This window comes from Limulus polyphemus, unplaced genomic scaffold, assembly GCF_000517525.1.
Source record: "Limulus polyphemus unplaced genomic scaffold, Limulus_polyphemus-2.1.2 Scaffold30, whole genome shotgun sequence".
In the NCBI taxonomy this organism is placed as follows: domain Eukaryota; kingdom Metazoa; phylum Arthropoda; class Merostomata; order Xiphosura; family Limulidae; genus Limulus; species Limulus polyphemus.
Genome location: NW_013665640.1, coordinates 1,541,624 through 1,562,323, shown reverse-complemented (window position 1 = coordinate 1,562,323; position 20,700 = coordinate 1,541,624). Strand labels below are relative to the sequence as shown.

At 32.8% G+C, this 20,700-nt stretch overlaps 1 protein-coding gene across 7 annotated transcripts in view; it reads right to left on the bottom strand.

Moving 5' to 3' along the window:
• Window positions 1-6,566: 6,566 nt before the first annotated feature.
• Window positions 6,567-20,700, bottom strand: part of LOC106459793 (GTPase-activating Rap/Ran-GAP domain-like protein 3) — a 427,929-nt gene continuing 413,795 nt past the window's right edge. For 6 of the 7 annotated variants that reach the window (XM_022386650.1, XM_022386642.1, XM_022386656.1 and 3 more), the window contains 4 exons: window positions 19,520-19,638; window positions 18,564-18,678; window positions 15,547-15,731; window positions 6,567-11,040 (listed from right to left, as the gene is read on the bottom strand). In XM_022386650.1, coding sequence (XP_022242358.1) covers window positions 10,822-11,040; window positions 15,547-15,731; window positions 18,564-18,678; window positions 19,520-19,638 — 638 coding nt within the window. In that variant the 3' untranslated portion in view covers window positions 6,567-10,821. Of the gene's footprint in view, window positions 11,041-15,546; window positions 15,751-18,563; window positions 18,679-19,519; window positions 19,639-20,700 lie in introns of those variants that run through there. The other variant, XM_022386673.1, reaches the window with a different exon arrangement.

Sequence of the window (20,700 nt, the reverse complement as noted above, 5' to 3'; positions counted from 1 at the left end):
ACCCCCGAAAAAACGTACATCACGTATAATAGTTAAACGAACCGCCTAAACGTCAAGTTCGTGTAGCCTATATAATGTGTAAAGTTTAGTATACTCTAATCATTTATATTGATGGTACACGACAGGTTCACATTCGGCATTTAATGCTGTTTGAATACAAGAAGGGAAACAACGCGTTTTTAGCCACAAAGAATAATAAAGAAGTCTATGGAAATGTGTTGAACGTTGTAAGTGTCAAATATGGTTCAGCAAATTTCGTTTAGGTGACTTTAGCTTTAAAAACTGTGATGGCAGGGGCCGTCATGTTGGAATTGATATTGATGATCTGAAGACGCTTGTTGAGTCTAACCCAAGACAATACACTCGTGAAATGACCCTGAAATTGCATGTCTCTCAGGAAATAATACTTAAACATCTAAGGAATATGGGAAAACCCCATAAAGAAGGTGTTTGGGTGCCTCATGAACGTTGTTTCCTCTCTTCTGGCTCGTAATGCGCGTGAACCATTTTTGGACTGAATTGTCACCGGTGATGAAAAATGGATTCTCTATGCGAATATTAAACGCCAAAATAATGGCTCAGTCCTAGACAAAAACCATTTCCGATCCCAAAACCTGGACTTCATCCGCAGAAAGTAATGCTTTGCATTTGGTGGGACATCAAAGTAGTAATTCATTTCGAACTCCTCACTCCACAGCGAACTGTCAACGCAGAGATCTATAGTCAGCAACTGGAATGTTTAAATCAAGCCCTTCATCAGAAACACCCTTCACTCGTCAATCGGAAAGGTGTTCTTCTTCTCCTCCACGACAATGCACGTCCACATGTGGCACGTTTGACGCAACACAAATTATGGAGTTGGGTTGGGAAGTTCTCCCCCCACCCACCATATTCTCCAGATATGGCACCATCGGATTATCATCTTTTTCGTTCGCTGCAACACCATCTTAATGGGAAAACGTATGCAAATGTGGAAGGTGTTAAAGAGGACATCGACATGTTATTTGCTTCAAAGCCAAGTGATTTCTTTAATCAGGACATTTTAACAACCTGATTGTAAGATGGAAAATAATCATCGATAAAATGGAGACTATTTAATTTAATAAATGTTTTGTTTTGATATATATGTTGTTCAGGTTTTTTCATCTAAAAAAAAGGGACATTAAATTTTTGACAACCTAATAGTTTCTTCGTGATTGGAAGCCTCTGTTGTGTGCAGAACTAAAAATTTATGTTTCTACATACGTAAGTAAATAATTTATACCACACAAATTTTGTTGTTATATTAAATACCTTGTTAAGAGAATTTAAGTTACATAGTATTTGAAAATGTGTTATTTTGCTTGAAACGGCACCCACAAGTAATTTTTAGCAAAATGGTAGTGTGGGGTATATTGACACAGTTTACTTGGGGCATACTCATATGCGTGTCAAACAGCCCCACAATGAGGAATTTGCAAGTGTTTTCTATACTATTTAAAATAAAAAGAGATATAATATGAAAATATTTAACTATATTTTGATGAATTCTAATTTATGTTTAAATGTTGAAAACAATTAACGATAATTGATTAAAGTTCTTGCCAATTCCTCATTGCGTTATTCCCTTTACATTATTTTTCTGTGATATATTTTTTAAACTTTGAATTTCAAACTGTGTTTGCAGACATTATGGTAAGAAACAGCTAAAGTGTTCTTATTTCATATAATTAATGTGCAATAAATACATTGATATAAATAAAATGTTATTGATTTCATTTCATTCATGTCAATTTACCCTAGAGCGTGTGTCAACTTCTCCCGCACACTTTTCTATTACGTTCATTTCTGAGAACATTAGCCAAGAGGCAAGTAATTTGTTTTTGCTATATAATAGAGGAAGGTTTCTAGTTTATGTTGGTATCGAAATTCCTTATCTTGAAGTTCAGAGATGAGTTTTAGTTTAAGAAAAAAGTGGATCAACCAACCCAACTCTCCTCTATATGATTACAGCATATTTAAAGCGTTATTCACACAACACGCATTTATACAGTGAGTACCACCTTATCAGGATTCCCACACACATATTCATAGAACACTTCATTTGGTTACATATGAAAAGTAGGCCGATCAGATGTTATGTGAAGTGACTCTTAGAGTTACATGAAATCCAGTGATGTATCTATATTATAATTAGTCTTCAAGACAATAGTTAAAACTAAAGCATTTTCTGCTTTAAATAGGCATAATAGTGGATCCTCATGTCCTACTTTTATATAGGCATGATAGTGGATGCTCATATCCTGCTTTTACATAGGCATGATAGTAGATGTTCACTTTTTTAATGGGCATATAGTGGATGCTCACCTTCTGCTTTCAAATAGGCATGATAGTGGGTGCTCACCTCTTCCTTTCAAATAGGCATGATAGTGGATGCTCACTTCCTGCTTTTAAATAGACATGATTGTGTATGTTCATATCGCGCTTTTAAATAAGCATGATAGTGGATGCTCACTTCCTGCTATTAAATTCACATGATAATGGATGCTCACCTTCTGCTTTTAAATAGGCATGATAGTGGATGCTCATATTCCACTTTCAAATAGCCATGATTGTAGATGCTCACCTCCTGCTTTTTAATGGGCATGATAGTGGATACTCACCTCCTGCTTTCAAATAGGCATGATAATGGATGTTCATATCCCGCTTTTAAATAAGGATGAAAGTGGATGCTCACTTCCTGCTTTTAATTGACATGATAGTTAATGCTCACTTCATACTTTCAAATGGGCATGATAGTGGATGTTCAATTCTTGCTTTTAAGTAGACATGATAGTGGATTCTCACCTCCAGCTTTTAAATGGGCATATAGTGGATGCTCACCTTCTGCTTTTAAACAGACATGATAGTGGATGCTCACCTCCTGCTTTTAAATAGACATGATAATGGATGCTCATCTCATACATTTAAATGGCCAAGATAATGGATGTTCATCTCGTGCTTTTAAATGGCCATGATAATGGATGCTCACTTTCTGCTTTTAAATTGACATGATAGTGGATGCTCACTTCCTGCTTTTATATTCACATGGTAATGGATGGCCATCTTCTGCTTTTAAATAGGCATGATAATGGATGCTCACTTCCTGCTCTCAAATGGGCATGATAGTGGATGCTCACCTTCTGCTTTTAAATAGGCATGATAGTGGATGCTCACCTCCTGTTTTTAAATAGACATGATAGTAGATTCTCACCTCATACTTTTAAATGGCCGATGCTCACTTCCTGCTTTTAAACTGACATGATAGTGGATGCTTACCTCTTGCTTTTAAATAGACATGATAGTAGATTCTCACCTCATACTTTTAAATGGCCGATGCTCACTTCCTGCTTTTAAATTGAAATGATAGTGGATGCTCATTCCCTGCTATTAAATTCACATGATAGTGAATGCTCGCCCCCTGCTTTCAAATAGACAGGATAGTGGATGCTCACCTCTTGTTTTTAAATAACCAGACAGGTTTAAAGGCACAGACAGCACACTGTGCAGCTTTATGCTTGCAAATAAAACTAAAATCTTCTATAAGTTTCGTATGTTGTGCCATCTAGTGACAAGAAAATAAATTACTCGCAAAATTCACTACGTTAGTAAATAATAAAGATTCATAAACTTGAAGAAAAAAAACGTATGCAGCATGAATATTTATATTATTTCTATAATAAGATATTTTCAGTTTTATTAACATTTACACAAAACTTGCATTTGTATGATTAATGCATTTAATATTCATAATAAAACAGCAATCGTTCAAAATGAGAGAGTTTAAAATATACTTCTGAAAGAAACTTAGCATATCTAGGTATCTTGTCTGATATTAAAATTTTCAAAGTACTTTTTCCAAGTCTACTTTCATGGCTGTTGTTTTTCTATGGAAAACCAAAATTCTCTTTTTTACCCAACTAATATATATATAGAGAAACGAAAAGGTTGGAGGTATAAACTAAGAAAAAAGTCTGAGACTTTTTATATTTACATTTAGGGCAAAGTTACTAAAGTTATTAGCTGTTGTCTCTAATTTTGAAGAACTAACCAGAAGGAAAGCAGCCTACTACTCACAATATATGTTAAGGAATTAACTCTCACTCTTATAACGCACCAACAGGTTGATTTGCGCGAATTTTTGGGTATCACACGTATTATAATCCGGTTTGACAGTTCTATAAATTCAGAACTCTGTGATAGAGCCAGTCCGAACCCATAATTATAGAATACTGCCTTTTTATACAACATAATCATCTGATATTTACGGAAACAACACCTCAACAAAAGATACAAAAAGAAATGTATGCGAGTTTACGTTTAAAGTTGTAGTCAACTCAAGAGAAATTCTGTTTAAATATGAAAGTTAACTTAATAATTTGGGTTTTAAAAATAAGAATAAAGTATCTAACGCGTGTTTAAAGTCACTTTTATTTGCAATGAAGATGTTTTAAACGCAAAACTACACTGTGCTTATATGCAGTCTTTCCACCAGGGGGTAGGAGGATTGGACCCTGAATGGCTTTTGGTTTTCAAGTCCCATATTTCTGTTATTGTCTATTGAACATTTATTCTTTGCTCATTGTATGTATTTTTGATTGATTATTTGATAACTCCTAAGGTCTCATAAATTAATTTACTCTAATCCTGCCTAAAATAATTTCGATTGCCGCAGCTATTGAGCATTCTCGCTTGGTTCATAAGTCATACTCAAGTTATAAAGAAACCAAAATAAAACATACCTTCTATATTCCTTGAGTTATAATTACAATGAGTCATTTCTTAGCTATTTTATTTTGGTTAAAGAATAATTAAGAAAGTAGAGTTTCCCAGTGATTCATTTTTCCAATATTTTTGTACATTTATATTGTTTTTTAAAGCTTAATCCAGCTACCGTGTTTGTGTTTAATTTCCCTACAAATCCAATAATTTGTTTAAAATATATCTTTTTTTACCATTAGCTTCAGTGCCAAAATATATAACAGTGTATGCGGATTAAAAGAAAAAGGCATCACTATTCAGTCTTCTACGTTTAGAATGCATATACGTTGTTAGATATATATTTCTTAATAAAATTGACTTTGGATTAATCTGTGTTTTATTTAGAGATTTGTTTCATCTTTTTCCTAACGGTCACAACTCTTATTGACGGTTGATCTATTTGTTTGTTTAATTTCGAGCAAAGCTACTTGAGGGCTGTTTGCATTAGCCGTCTTTAAGTTTTAAATGATAGACTAGGGAGAAGGAAGCTAGTCAATATCACTCACCGTCTACTCTTCAGCTATTTTTAGTAACAATATTGGGATTGACTGTCAAAGTATAACGCCCTCACGACTGTAAAAAGAAACATGTTCGGCAATAGGTTTCGACCCCGCGATTCGCAGATTGAGAGGCGATCGCTTTAACCACCACCCAGGTCATGCCAAGTCCTTAAGTTAGTAAGCATTCAGTCATCATTAAATAGTTAGATGTATCAGTTGTTTATGGCAATGTAGTTAATGCTTAAACATTATGCTTTAATTAGTTACTTTATTTTGCCTTTTTGGAAGAGTCGGTGAGCATTAAGGTAATATCAAGTGAACTTTTGTTTCAGGAAAAAGGTTCGGAATTAGGAACTTCATACGTCTGTCGAATATCAAATATAATGTTTTAGTGACGAATGTATACTGAATACTGTTCAACGTTACACATCATTCCCGAACAATTAATTACTTGCATATTTTCGTGCATGTGTGTTGAGATCAAATATTTCATTCTAGAGAAAAAAATTAAGAAGTGTGTCAGCTTATAAATCTGATATATTTTTGCTCGTTTCTCCAGCATTACGAACTTGCAGTTATCTATATATATGTGTGAAAAACATATTTCATACATCTTGTAAAGCTGTATAAACTCAGTTAACATTGGTTTGTTAAATATCAAAGGAGAAAAAAAAAGAGACTTGTTATTCGACCGTACTCTCCGTAGTGAAATTGGCTTGTTATGTCACTAGACTGTATATACTTTAATTTAAGTTTCCTTGTTATGTCACTTGACTGTATATACTTTAATTTAAGTTTCCTTGTTATGTCACTTGAATGTTTATACTTTAATATAAGTTTCCTTGTTATGTCACTAGACTGTATATACTTTAATTTAAGTTTCCTTGTTATGTCACTTGAATGTTTATACTTTAATATAAGTTTCCTTGTTATGTCACTAGACTGTATATACTTTAATTTAAGTTTCCTTGTTATGTCACTTGACTGTATATACTTTAATTTAAGTTTCCTTGTTATGTCACTTGACTGTATATACTTTAATTTAAGTTTCCTTGTTATGTCACTTGACTGTATATACTTTAATTTAAGTTTCCTTGTTATGTCACTTGACTGTATATACTTTAATTTAAGTTTCTTTGTTATGTCACTTGACTGTATTTACTTTAATTTAAGTTTCCTTGTTATGTCACTTGACTGTATATACTTTAATTTAAGTTTCCTTTTTCATGCATTATGAACTAGTTTTATTTTTTTCGAGTATAAATATTAAAGATACAAACAAGAAGAGCAAGGTTACTGCAAACTTTATTTAGCAAGTCGAACGCTGTATTTCAGGATAAAAACATGCATGCATGAAAATGGCCAACTAGAAAAAAAAATCGAACAAACAAGAAATTTTGGAATAAAAGTACCAAAATTTGACCTACCATATCGAAAAAATCGCTATTTTGTTTTCTCCTTTTTTCTTCTTGATATCATAAATAATAATGAAAATAACACTGTCCCATAGGTGACGTTTCGGATCTCTTAAAACTGTACTCCGAGCCTTTCATTAGCTTGTCATATAATAATCCATATAAATATACACAAACACCTTTGTACCTAAACTTTAAGAAAGACAAAAACCAATAGAAACTTGCATTTTAAGTTTTTAGCAACACTGAGAGTAAATAGATGTGATTAGAATTTATATATAATTATTATTTTTAAAAGTATAAAAAATAAACAAGTTCCATATTTCTGATATTATTGTTTATAAGTTACAAGACCATCATACAACTAGTCAGTGATACTACTAAAGATTTTTGTTAGTTTTATATTTATCATTTTTGCAAATAAACCTATGGAATTGTTATACATTTATATATAGAGATCATAAAAGTAAACAGAGCGTCACTTTTCACAAATTTTATACACACTGCTTGCTTCTAATAACTAATATTAAAGCATATTTCTTGCTAGAAAGGAACTGAGAAAAAAAAACGTTTGAGTTGTAGAATCTTACTTTGAAAATTTTCATTTTTAATCTTTTTTTTTTAAAACTTTTTTGGTAACGAACCTTTCAATTAGCACGTGCTTATTAGTTTAAAATCAAGTTGATATTAAAAGCAGAATACTGTTTTTGAAAAACATTACCAGCCACTTCCTGTTATTCTTTGGCGAGATAGCCTCGTCAGGGATGAATAATATACATATGCATTTGTAAATCGTGATTTTGGGCTATCTAACAAAACCGAAAGTACTTAATAAGCCAACATATGTTTAATGTGATTTTACTTTCGTGTTAATTATTAGAAAGTTAAGGTTTCAATTTTGATTTCAGGGAAGCATAATTAAGCGTGTTTTGTACGTTAAAAGGCGCAGTGCTATACATCTTAATGCAATGAAAACGCTTAAATAAAAGGGTTTTTCATAATTATCATGATAGAACAACCAAACTAAACGCGTGCATATGTATCATTCTTTTAGACATTGATAAACAGCCTAAGCTCGTTATTCGAAAACGTTTTGTTTATTTTATTCGCATCTGATGAGAATAGCTCGTTACGTACGGCGAAGGACTAGTGTACACACACACACGCATATATATATTTATATTTAGGATGACACCCTATTTTTAAGGTTTATATAAATATTAGTGATTTCCTTTACACCCAAAAATTTTCTATCAATTAAAACTTTTATCTAAATTTTAAGCTGATGGGAAAGAAAAATAAAGCTTTAAGTATAAATAAAATCTAAAATCGGGGGACAACGGAAACTTTGGTGAAAACTTGCAATTAAAGCAAAAATAGTATCTCGCACAATTAAGGAATTTTGAGTACGCATACAATTTGTTTTTAAATGCAGTTATACCCTTTTTGAAAAATTACCACTCGAACAACAATAGTTCTCCACCTAACTTAGAGATGTTTTGGTGTGCAAATAATATATTCTTAAATATAATTAAACAACCTAAACCTAAAAGGTGCAGAGCCTTTGATGAGTAACTAAGATTTTAGGAATCATTATCTTTTTCACATAAATTAGAGAATTAGGAATTGTAAAAAATACATTTTCAAATATAATACTTTTTTTCCGGACTGATTAAAGTTATTATATTCTATACACCTGATATGATGTCTTTAATATTTCCGACTTATTCATGATATTTATTGTTAAAATTTTAGACACTATAATAAATTCATCTTGAGCTTCCAAATACATTTTTAACTAAGAGCTGAAGATGGGGAATCACACTTTGACCATAAACTGAAAAGAAGGGATATTGTTATAAAAATACATCAGACATATGACACGTTTGGGAGCAAACCAGAGCATAAAATACAGCTAGTTTCTTTCATGTACAAAAAAATAAACAAACGCATTATGAACTTTTTATAAATAGGAACGAAAAGTTTACAAGTAATTACTATCAACGATGTGTCTACAAAATACATAAATTGTCTGAATATCATTAAATACACATATTTGTAAATGCATGTTACGAAAACTGAAATAATTTATATTATTCTAAAAACAGTTGCTTACTTCGGAGCTCAGAGTGAGTACTTTCAAGATTTGTAGAGGTAGTGTATTGCAAGCTACATGAAAATAAAGCAACACAAACAGCATTCTCATGTTTACATCTCAACCTATGCCCCATTTCAAACAACAAAATACTTAATTCTGTACAAAATGGGCATCTCTTTATTCCCAACTTTTATACTATCCTGCTTATATATATATAAAAGATAGTAGTTGCTACTCTCCAGTAGATAAAATATCAGTTAACTTGATTATTTACTTTGCCTTTGGAAATCAAAAGATGTCTTCCTAATCAGTTTGATAAAACTTAAAGAACAATCCGATTACAGAATTGTAACTTTTTCCTCTTGTTATTTTTTTTTTTCACAGAAGATTAAAAAAGGGGTATGAATATTCAATTATAGTGAGGAATTTGTGTTTAAAATATCAAACTATAAACTTTTCTCACACTCCTGGTACGACTTTATAGAACGATGCAGCTTCAGATCCCACACCAATATGACCATTTATTGTGTTTTGTTTTGGTAAGGAAATTAGGTTTGATTAAACTTCTGTATTATTTGTCATAAATGGACATAAGTAATGAACATTAATATACGTGGAAATAATTAAGTTAGCTAGAACATTCCATAAAAAGGCATTATACTACAGAATTCCCTTTAGTTACTTGCGTACTAAAGATATAAAAAGTTAAATATCGCAATCTGAAAAAAAAATGTATCAGCCAGGATCTATTCCGAAAGACAAAATAATGAACATTTTACCAAAAAGATAGTCATTTGGCTGAAACATTGTTCATTCCTCTCTCTCTGTATAGCGATTATAATGTAATATTTTTATATTTTCAAATGATCGCATTATGTTGAATTTGTATCTGTTTGTCAGTTGTGTTCAATTATATTGTAAGGAGTTAACCCATCTGTTGAAATCCTATAGACATGAACTGATTTCTGTTAAATATGAAATTACTCAGAATAAAACGAGTCTTATCCTAAAAGAGGATGTACTTTCGAAGTATATTCACAAATGTTTTCGGTTTAGGTGGTAATTTACTCACACATTAAGCCTTTGATTGGGAAAGTTATGTAAATTCAATTTCTTTCGAAGGCACGTTGTGTTAAGAACATTTGAAACTTCTAGATCGCGATTACTTTTTAACGAAACCAATAAATCATTTTCACTTTACTGAAATTACGGCTTGTTTAGAGATATTTGATCGATTATCCGGCTTCCAATTCCACCAAACTACAATTTCATTGTCAACATCTGTGCTCACAGAAAGCTATTGAAGCTAACCAATGATCAGTGCACAGATGTTGATCTTTTACATTGTTGTTGTTGTTTGTAGTTAAACACAAAGCTACACAATGGGCTATCTGTGCTCTGCCCACCACGGGTATCGATCTTTTATAACGTTTCTATATGATCGTTGAAAATACGCTAGGATAAGTTTGGTTTTATTAATATTTCCACACGAAAAATTTCCCCTAATTTATTTTAATATATAATACAGTTGAATTATAATTTAAATTAATTAATTACATGACTGTATTTTGTTGTCTGGTTTTTTCCTTTCTATCGAATAATATTTTGTAAGACTCAACAATAATTTTTTATGGGATAATTATAGACAAGCATTTCACATCGACAGTAACTAATGTGTATTTTGCCCTGGTTTTCCCTATCTAAGACTTCTTCCTCTATTTTCTCACCTGTACTTTGGCAATAATTAAATAGGAAGTTTTAAATATAATAAGAGACTAGTGTTAATAATTAAGTTCTCTGAATTATACTGTAAAGTCACTAAACATGCTTGGAAGGTTGGCATCAAAAATTGATGTTTACTATTTTGCAAAAGTTTCGAGAGTTTTCTTGATTTACGTTTTTGTTTTTCTTTAGCTTTGGAATGTAAAAGATACATAGAATTGTAAAACAATTTGACACATCGAATAGCAAAAGTCTGTAATAGCTGTACATATGTTTACAAGTGGTCACAGTTTGGCTATTGTTTCACTCAGGTTTCGTCTTTAGCCGCCGTGAATACGTGGATACTGTGTGATGGTGTCGAACACTCACTTTTGTTTACACCAGAGTCCGAACTAGTGGAATAAATGTAATCTTTAATAACTTTACGGTTAGAAGCACTCTGCTGGCGAAGAATAATGGGAAGAGGGGGAACTGGGGACGAGGTTGCGCTTCTACTTGGTCTTGTATCCGTTCGCAGGTGATTATCCTAGAATAATGAAAACAAAAAGAGTTATCACTCAGTGAAAATAATATACTTGAAATAATGTAAATTTTGATACTATAATATTAATTAAACCTGCCACCAGATGGCAATAAGGAAAATACTTGTCGTTTTAAAAATTGTTGTTTGCCTTAAGCAGTATACATAAGTTATCACCTAATTAGATTCATACTACTCTGAATAACCTGTAACTTAGTACTAGTAGTAGTCACAGTGACAGATTTTGTAATATTAAACATAATTACAAAGTTTCCTAGCCTAAAACACTACCATGTAGATCATATATCAAAAGCCTATCTAGCAAGAAAAGGAACCACAGCAATGAATATTAAATATTTTAATCCTTTGTGACAGCTGTGATTGAACATGTTTGTTCTGCTTGGCGTAACGTTGCAAAATATAACATTAATAAATTTATAAACCCCACAAAAATTAATAGGGTCGTTTTAAGAGTACCCAAGTTTACTCTTAACGCTTTTGTTCTAAAATGCGTAGAGATCCCAAGAATATTATTTAGGCCTTTTCTATGCTGTTTAACGTACTACAGAAAATATCTAAACTAATACGACATAACGTTATCTCATTGTTATTTCCTAACTATTATGTTAGGCTTAGTTTTCCAATAAACAGTTATTATGTTTGTACTATGAAGAACGCTTAGCTTTAGGCTAATTATAGAAAACAAGTTTCAACTGTAAGGCATTGCAGTTTGTCTTTAAGTATGTCATTCATGGAAAAGTATCTGTGTTATTATGATTTTGCAACCAGATTTTCGACAAAACAGTTCTTCTAACAATGAAGACAATCTCACACAAGTCTATGTCATAATACACTCAGATAAGTCCATGATAAAGAACTATGTAACAAACGAAAGAAAAGCTAACTAACTACACAATAATGTTTTCAAACTTTTGGGGCTCGTTTGAAAAATATTACAACTTTTGTAGGTGTGCTAACTTCTTAACTAGAATTTAACTATACGATACATCCAGGACCACTATAAAGCATTGTTTAAGAAACAAAAATTAAAATCTAACAATACGATACACCCAGGACCACTATAAAGCATTGTTTAAGAAACAAAAATTAAAATCTAACAATACGATACACCCAGGACCACTATAAAGCATTGTTTAAAAAACAAATGAAAATCTAACAACACTATACACCCAGGATCACTATAAAGCATTGTTTAAGAAACAAATGAAAATCTAACAACACGATACACCCTAGACCACTATAAAGCATTGTTTAAAAAACAAATGAAAATCTAACAACACGATACACCCAGGATTACTATAAAGCATTGTTTAAAAAACAAATGAAAATCTAACAACACCATACACCCAGGATCACTATAAAGCATTGTTTAAGAAACAAATGAAAATCTAACAACACGATACATCCAGGACCACTATAAAGCACTGCTTAATAAACAAGTGATCGATCAACCACACGATACACCCAGGACCACTATAAATCACTTTTTAATAAACAAACGATCCATCAACTACCCAATATTCTAAGGTATCATGCCAAAACACGAAGCAAGTAAAGAAACCCACGACCAATAATATAAATTTTAATCGTAGATGACAAGCATAACGATTGATTAAGGATATAAAATCCGCATGTCATAATTTAATGTCTTAGATCAGCACAAGTAAAATGAATGTCATTAAATGCGTATTGTCAAAATGGTGTTTTAAACGGGTTATAACAATCCTCATCAATTCATTTTCATGCGTAGCAAACATGTAAATATCAAATGTTATTATAAAAAATAGTTTTGTAAGTTTGTTAATATAAATGTTTCCTAATACAAAAAGTCGGATCTGAGAAGATGAAATGCGTTGCTATTTGACTCATAATAGAAAAAAAAACACATTATTTTATACTTTTCAGAGACAACCTTTTATGTTGGTTTGTTTGATTATTAATTAAGCACAAAGCTACACAATGAGCTATCTGTACTCTGCCCACCACGGGTATCGAAACCCGCATTCTAGCGTTGTAAGTCCGCAGACATACCGCTGTGCCACTGGCGGGCAACCTTTTATGACTAAAGAAATCACAACTTCAGATCTCTATGATGTACCCCGACTTACAGCAGTAAAAATAACGAAGCATCTTTAATTTCTTGGTAATAATGATTTTATTGCTTCGTAATGTATTGATATTTGTGGTAAAATATCGAGAACTAATTCACTTTTGAGAGAAACAAATTAACACGGATTCTATGAGGTAGAAAACAAGATATTTTATTAGAGAAGAGAACAAAGACATTAAGGCTTAAACGTACTATAAAATCTGTTGTTAATTCTTCGTATACCAACTTAGAAATTTAATCAGCCGTAATATTCGCAATTTTTTGAGCTCATAAAAATCTGTTCTAAGTTACAATCATTATTAATTTACTGCAACACCTATTCTAGGCTAAGCACAAAAAGAAAAATGCAGAATTATTTGATCATTTATGTAAAAGCAATGCCGTAATTTGTGCAAAAACTTGCTACGCTTTTCTTCAGAATTTTAATTTAATAACATATCTGAAATAATTTGAGATATAATTTCCTATTGAAATGTTTTGAACATCTAAACTTAAGAAAATATGAATAAAATATAAAACAGGGAATTATAATCAGATAAATAATTTGGTAGTAAATCTTAATAATAGAAGTTATAAGTATAAGATTAAACTGAATCATCTATTATTTACGGGCGTAATTTCAATATAAATAATATTAACTGTTAATTACAAAATTTACATATCTAATATTTAACATGTAATAACAGATTGGAAATTAACAATTCATACTATTTCTTACACCATATTTAACTAAAATAATGAACTAATGAAAAAAGTGTTGTCACTGTCATGGCGATTTTGTCAAGGTTGCAAAGTTTCAAAAATCAACAATATAATGATTAGTAATCAGTTCAGTGTTGTATTTTATACAAGCTCAAGCGGGTCCGGCATGGGCAGGTGGATAGGGCACTCGACTCGCAATCAGAAGGTCGCAGGTTCGAATCCCCGTCCACCAAACATACTCGCCCTTTCAGCCGTGGGGGCGTTATAATGTGACGGTCAATTCCACTATTCGTTGGTAAAAGAGTAGCCCAAGAGTTGGCGGTGGGTGATGATGACTAGCTGCCTTCCCTCTAGTCTTACACTACTAAATTAGGGACGGCTAGCGCAGATAGCCCTCGTGTAGCTTTGCGCGAAATTCAGAAACAAACAAACAAGCTCAAGCGAACACTGCTTTGAAGTAAAATGTTTGATTTTAAGTTATGTTAATAAAATCTTGTAATGATTAATATATTCCGTATTATCTAAGAAGTTACGACCAGCAAAAGTTGTATAATTATTTATTCTAGATATTAAAAACTTTACTACATCGACATTGGAAGCTGTTATGTTATGAATATTTTTTTATTCGAAAATAACAATAACCATGTGTATATTCCAGTGTTGCTTGTTTATAGTGAATGATCTTCTTTACATTTGAACATTTACTGCTGGATAAACAAGTTACGTAGAAGCATAAAACCTAGATAACCAAGTATATATATATATATATGTTTCATATTCCTATATGCACGAATAACACGCAAAAGTTTATCAAAATCTTTCCTAGAAGGTTTTTATGTTATAAAATTCCAGTTCAAATAACTATAAATCAGTAACTGTAGTATGATTTTACCATCCTCCCCCCTTTGGTATATCTTGATTATGCTTATAAATTGCCAGTTAACTTCCAATGAGGAAGATAAACTTAATATATATATATACTGGCATGAATCAAACAATGATAACTAAGCAATTTTAAAAAGTATGGGGTACATAAACTTCAAACGACATTATTAATATACCAGACAAATAAGTAGCTAAAACATAACAGTAAAACTCTGCTACACGTTTCGATATTTACATATTCTCATGTCTTCCTCTGTTTTGTATCAATAATGTAGTTTGAAGCCAGACAGGAATATTTATTTCTTTTAAGTATGTATTTTAGGTTGTAAAATGATAATTGACGCAGTTATATCGGGTTTCATTTTTTTTTAATTCTTTGTATTTTTATTTGTTTACAATAAAAAGTAACTGTGTCATGTCTATATCTATGTTCATCAGTTTATTACGTCACAATTTGTTTATATTAACTTTGACGAGAAACACGGTCTTCTAAGAAATCGAACCCTGGGAAACATTTTGAATATGTTCATCGCAAAATAAAAAAAAATAATAACTATAACTGTTTATTAGTAGGATAAGCTACAAAACTAAATATTTTTAGTTCCGGAGTAATTTTTTCCTGTTTCACTATCCTACGCACGCGAAAGATAAAAATAGTAACATCAGTAATAGTTCAAATAGATTGACTCACCTATCTTTTATCACTTAAAGCTTTATGGTCACTTACTGGCGATGTAGTTTGAAAACATTTAGCCGTTTGTGTAGTTTTAGTATATGTAGTATAAGATATTTACCTGTGATTCTGGCGACAAAAAGTTGCTGCTAAAATCTGGAGGATTGAGTAGTGGCTGAGGGGAGGGGATGCACGGGGTTGGCACTCGTCTTTCACATGGCGACGAACTTCCGGTTAGTGAACCAAAGGGCATCCGGTAAATCCTTAATGGCTTATTACTGTCGGCAGAGCTTGAGTTGTTGGTACCTGAGAACGAAATATTCAGCTAAAAATAAAACGAATATTATCTATTAATACACTAGGTATTTTCAGGACAAACAGTTTACAGAGGAGTGCGATATTATTACAGCTAATTTTAATATACAAGTCAGCAAGTCACGTTGTAGTCACAACCGATATAATTAGGGCTTTTGTTTCTCGGTATTTATTTTTAGTTGTTTTATAGTTTTATTTAAAATAGGTGTTTTTCGGAGATTTCTTGGTTTTTTTTACTAATATACCGTATATTCTTTGCACACTAGTTTCTTTATGGGAGTAATAACAGGTACAAAACATATTTATGTTAAAGCTTTGTAAGAGTAATTAATATTCTATACGAAATTATAAAAACAAACGTACCGCTAATGGACGAAATGTGTTCCTTTTCGTTCAGTGTAATTTAGTCATAAAAGCTAATACAGTTTGTATGCTCAACTCTCCACGAAACAAAAAAATAAAAACAAAAAATCCAAATGAAGTATAAAAAGAAGCCTCTGAAGAATAACCATTTCCGGTATTTTTTCAATGTTTATTTGAAAAACACCGATTTATGTTTTATGTATCGAGAATGTTTTATCGGGATTTATCAGTTGAAACCAAAAATCAGAAGCCCTAGATGTAATGCTGCGGTGGAATGGAATATATCAAGCATTTGTTTTGACATTGCTGGACGTGTGAGTGATGCCGTCAAAAACTGATAGCTTTTGGGAAGGACATGTAAAAGTCCTTTCCGCCGCCAAATATTTATATACTCAGTTTATAAAGATGTGTTCAGATCGTAAGTTAAGAATTTCCAAGACAGAGATATCTCCTGTATTTAATGGCCTTGGAAAACAACGGAATATTGGTCAACTTGGAGAACTAGGATCATCCAGAAAAGGACCTTTAACAAGTCATACCCTAGCTGTGGTAAGCAAAATGCGTAACTTTGTAACAGATGAGGATGCTTAAACACAAAGGTCAGTGGCAAATGTCGCCCACGTGTCTCAGAGAACATATTCGAGATGACCCATGTCTGGGAAAGCGATTCAAGTCATATGTACACAAGTTGTTTCTATGACATACCCGTTCAACCGTCGAATACTTCAAATATTTAGAGAACGAAACGTGCATTCGTGGTATTCCATACGAAAATATACCGGTTAATTCGCAAGATGCAAGACTTATAGAATTCTGTGCGACCAAATTATTGAAACGGGCGCTAGGAAACCGTCGTCTTTGCATACTAAACAACTTTACGTACAGCATGTCAGGAGTGATGGTGTGGTTTTGACATGACAGTCTCACAAGGCGGTCTTCTGTAATGTTAAGTACTTTGGAAGGCTATTGACAAGATGCACGGCCGTCACATAGAGCATGACTGGACGCGATGACATGAACTGTTATGACGTGGTTCGAATCCAAAGTTGTCTTAATGTAACGTACTCAACGTTTGTGTAACTTAACTTAATGATATGGTGTTTGTGTGTTAGTGTGAAGGAGATAGGGAAGAAAAGTAAAGTTCAAGCATAAGTGTGGGAAGTTGAATTTTAAATGTTGAATTTACAAATTCAGGAAACGGTGCCATGTTATTAAGATGTACTAAGACAATTGGTGACAATACTTGTGGCCTATTTCGGATTTCACAAATACTGACGTTTCATATTCAAGAGGTCATAAATACGCAACTATGTAAAAAACGAGGACTCGAGATTTTGCTTAAGTGACGTAAAACATGTTAACACACACATAAATATATTTATAAGAAATTTGTTTGTTTTACAACAAAGCTACGATGAGCTATCTGCTTTGTTCATCGCGGGAAATCGAACCCCGGATTTTAGCGTAGTATGTCCGTAGACTTACCGCTGTCCTGCCGATAGGCCATATAAGAAATAAGTAATTAATTTGTGTAGTTATTAGAAAAATGATCATATACAAGTAAAACTGATGTCATATAACATATGTATATATATACTGAAATGTCGATTTAATGCAATTCAGTTATACCAGTTGTGTAAAATGCTTTATTAAAATTTTATTTGTATATGTACTGTGAGAAAACATTTTGTCCGTAAATTTTAATGAGTATTTTTGTAATGAGAATAGTGCAAACTTAAATTTCTATTCCAGGTGAGAATCTACGTAAACAAAATTCAGTGGCAAAAGTCGTATACATGCCCCAGGCAACAATACATAACACAACCAACAAGTATATTCGTCTACAAAAGCGACACAAATCACGTATACAGAGGCTGTTTTCGCGACATATCTGTTAACTGCCGCATACCTCAATCAGCTGGTGAATGAAATGGGTATTTATTAAAGACATACCGGTCAAGTTGCTTGTGAGGTTTTGTGTGTTTAGATGTTAAAATTGTCGACTTCGTACACCAGATGGCTTATAGAAACAAAGGCGCGACCTAATGGTTAGCGCGTTAGGCTGCGATTCGGAAGTCCCAAGGTTCGAACCACGATAAGCATTTTCAGCCTTAAGGGCGTTATAATTGCGACAGTAAATCATGGTGCTCCTGACTTGTCTGATCCTCTCTGGCTACCAGTTATAAATTAGTCTGGATATGGCCGAATCATAAGGTTCTCTGATCTGATTTGGTCATTTAGTCTGTGTCACATAAGGTGCTGTTCGTGTTGAAGATATCAAAATATTTGTCTGTCTGTCATCATTCCAACACAAAGAAGACCAGAATATAAAGTAGCGACAAAGGTGAGAGACGGAATAAAGAAAGATAATGTGGCGAAAAAAGAACAAGTATAAATCAGAGACCACAAGAACATTCATAATATGGAGACAGAGAAATAAGAAGACAAAAGAGTACTTACAATGTGGAGACGTAGGTGGTGATAGACTGGGGTCTCTGTCCATTTTATCAACTTTAACTCTTTCTTGTCGAACCTGAAAAAATTCTGGATCTGTCGTAGCAAAAAAGATATCTCCCTGAAATAAGAAGAGTAAAATAAAAATTAACTTGTTTTAAAGTTATTTGTAACAGCGAAGGTGAGAAAGAGAGAGGCCGTGGAAGCCATAGTAGTTTTGTCGATCTGCTCAAGGGGTTAATTATTAAAAATGTGTATAAATAATATTTTAAAGGACAGACCTGAACGTCTATACTTAAGGGAAAACAACACGCTTTTTTTTTCTTCTTTTCAGAATTATACAACTTTTCCACGATATTGCTTCCAAGAAATCCAGAGGCATTCCGTAAAATTTACTAACTGAACTGTGAACAGAAAACGTGATACTTAAGCAGGTTGTCTTAAGTATACATTTCTGAGGTTTATAACTTTATTAGATTTAATTGTTAGATTTCCACGACTTCCTTAATCTGTAAACATACCATTTTTAGTAATGTAGACAACAAGCTTAATTCTTTCTTCTCCCCGATGGATATCCTGGAGTGATTGAAATCATGTTATTAGTTATTAAAAATTATTTGGAAACCCAACCGATAGTGGAATGCTTGAAAATCTCAAGAGTAAGTTAAAAAGGTACCTCCAGAGCTTATAATATATTTGTACAGACTAAGCAATTTGAACAAGATGTACAGGACTAAGATATTTGGACATGATGTACAGGACTAAGATATTTGGACATGATGTACAAATTAAGATATTTAGACATGATGTACAGGACTAAGATATTTGGCCAGGATGTACATATTGAGATATTTGGACAGGATGTACAAGACTAAGATATTTGGCCAGGATGTACAAGACTAAGATATTTGGACAGGATTTAGAGATTAAGATATTTGAACAGGATGCACTGTGATTCTTACCTTCGACGTAATGGCGGTTAGTTTTGGCATCACCATATTGTGAATGAGATTTCCGTTAATAATAAGCCGAATCTCGATGGTGTCAGTAGTGAAAGCCAGAACGTAGGGAAAGGCACACACTAGAAAAACAAACACACATTCACAACACATAATAAGTTAATAATACACGCAATTAACACGAAACATACCATCAGTTAATAATAAACCAGTCATAAGCACTAATTCTCAAACATCTTCAATCACAGAGTTTTTTTGTAAAATTTTAACAGTGTTCGTAACATTTTGTAGAGTAACCTATGCCAGTGTATAGAGGCTATATCAAGATATCTTTTTATCAAAATACATACTATTGGACTTCACGGCGTACGGACGTCATACAGGTTTGTTTTAAATTTCGCGCAAAGCTACACGAGGGCTATCTGAGTTTGTTTGTTTTGGAATTTCGCGCAAAGCTACACGAGGGCTATCTGAGCTTGCCGTCCCTAATTTAGCAGTGTAAGACTAGAGGTAAGGCAGCTAGTCATCACCACCCACAGCCAACTCTTGGGCTACTCTTTTGACTAGCGAATAGTGGGATTGACCGTCACTTACTACGCCCCCAAGGCTGAAAGGGCGAGCATGTTTGGTGGGACGGGATTTCGAACCCTCGACCCTCAGATTGCGAGTGGAGTGCTCCAACCACCTGGCCATACCTCGCCCTGTCATATAGGATATTTATTTATTAAAATATCTATAATTTTCTTCGTGAGTGTGCGCGAGCGGGAAATGCATGTAACTTCCTGGCATTCATAAGAAATATTATTATCAATATACATAATACGATAGAATTATCGTTACACATAATACGATAGTTTGTGCTACCCAAACAAATTATTAAATTTTTATCTTCGGATTTTTCATTGACTAGACAATGTATATACTGCTAAGCTTGACTGATTTTAGGATGAGTGTGGTTGACTGAAAATAAGTGCAAGTTTTTACACTGGTTGTAATAAAACCATTATAATTATTCCGCCTAGGGAATGGTTGTAGTAAAGTCATTCTAATTCATCCACTTAGGAAATGATTGCTGTAAAGTCATTCTAATTCATAAACCCAGGGAGTAATTGTAATAAAAACCGTTCTAATTCATTAAAATGGCCCGGCATGGCCAGGTGGTTAAGGCACTCGACTCGCAATCT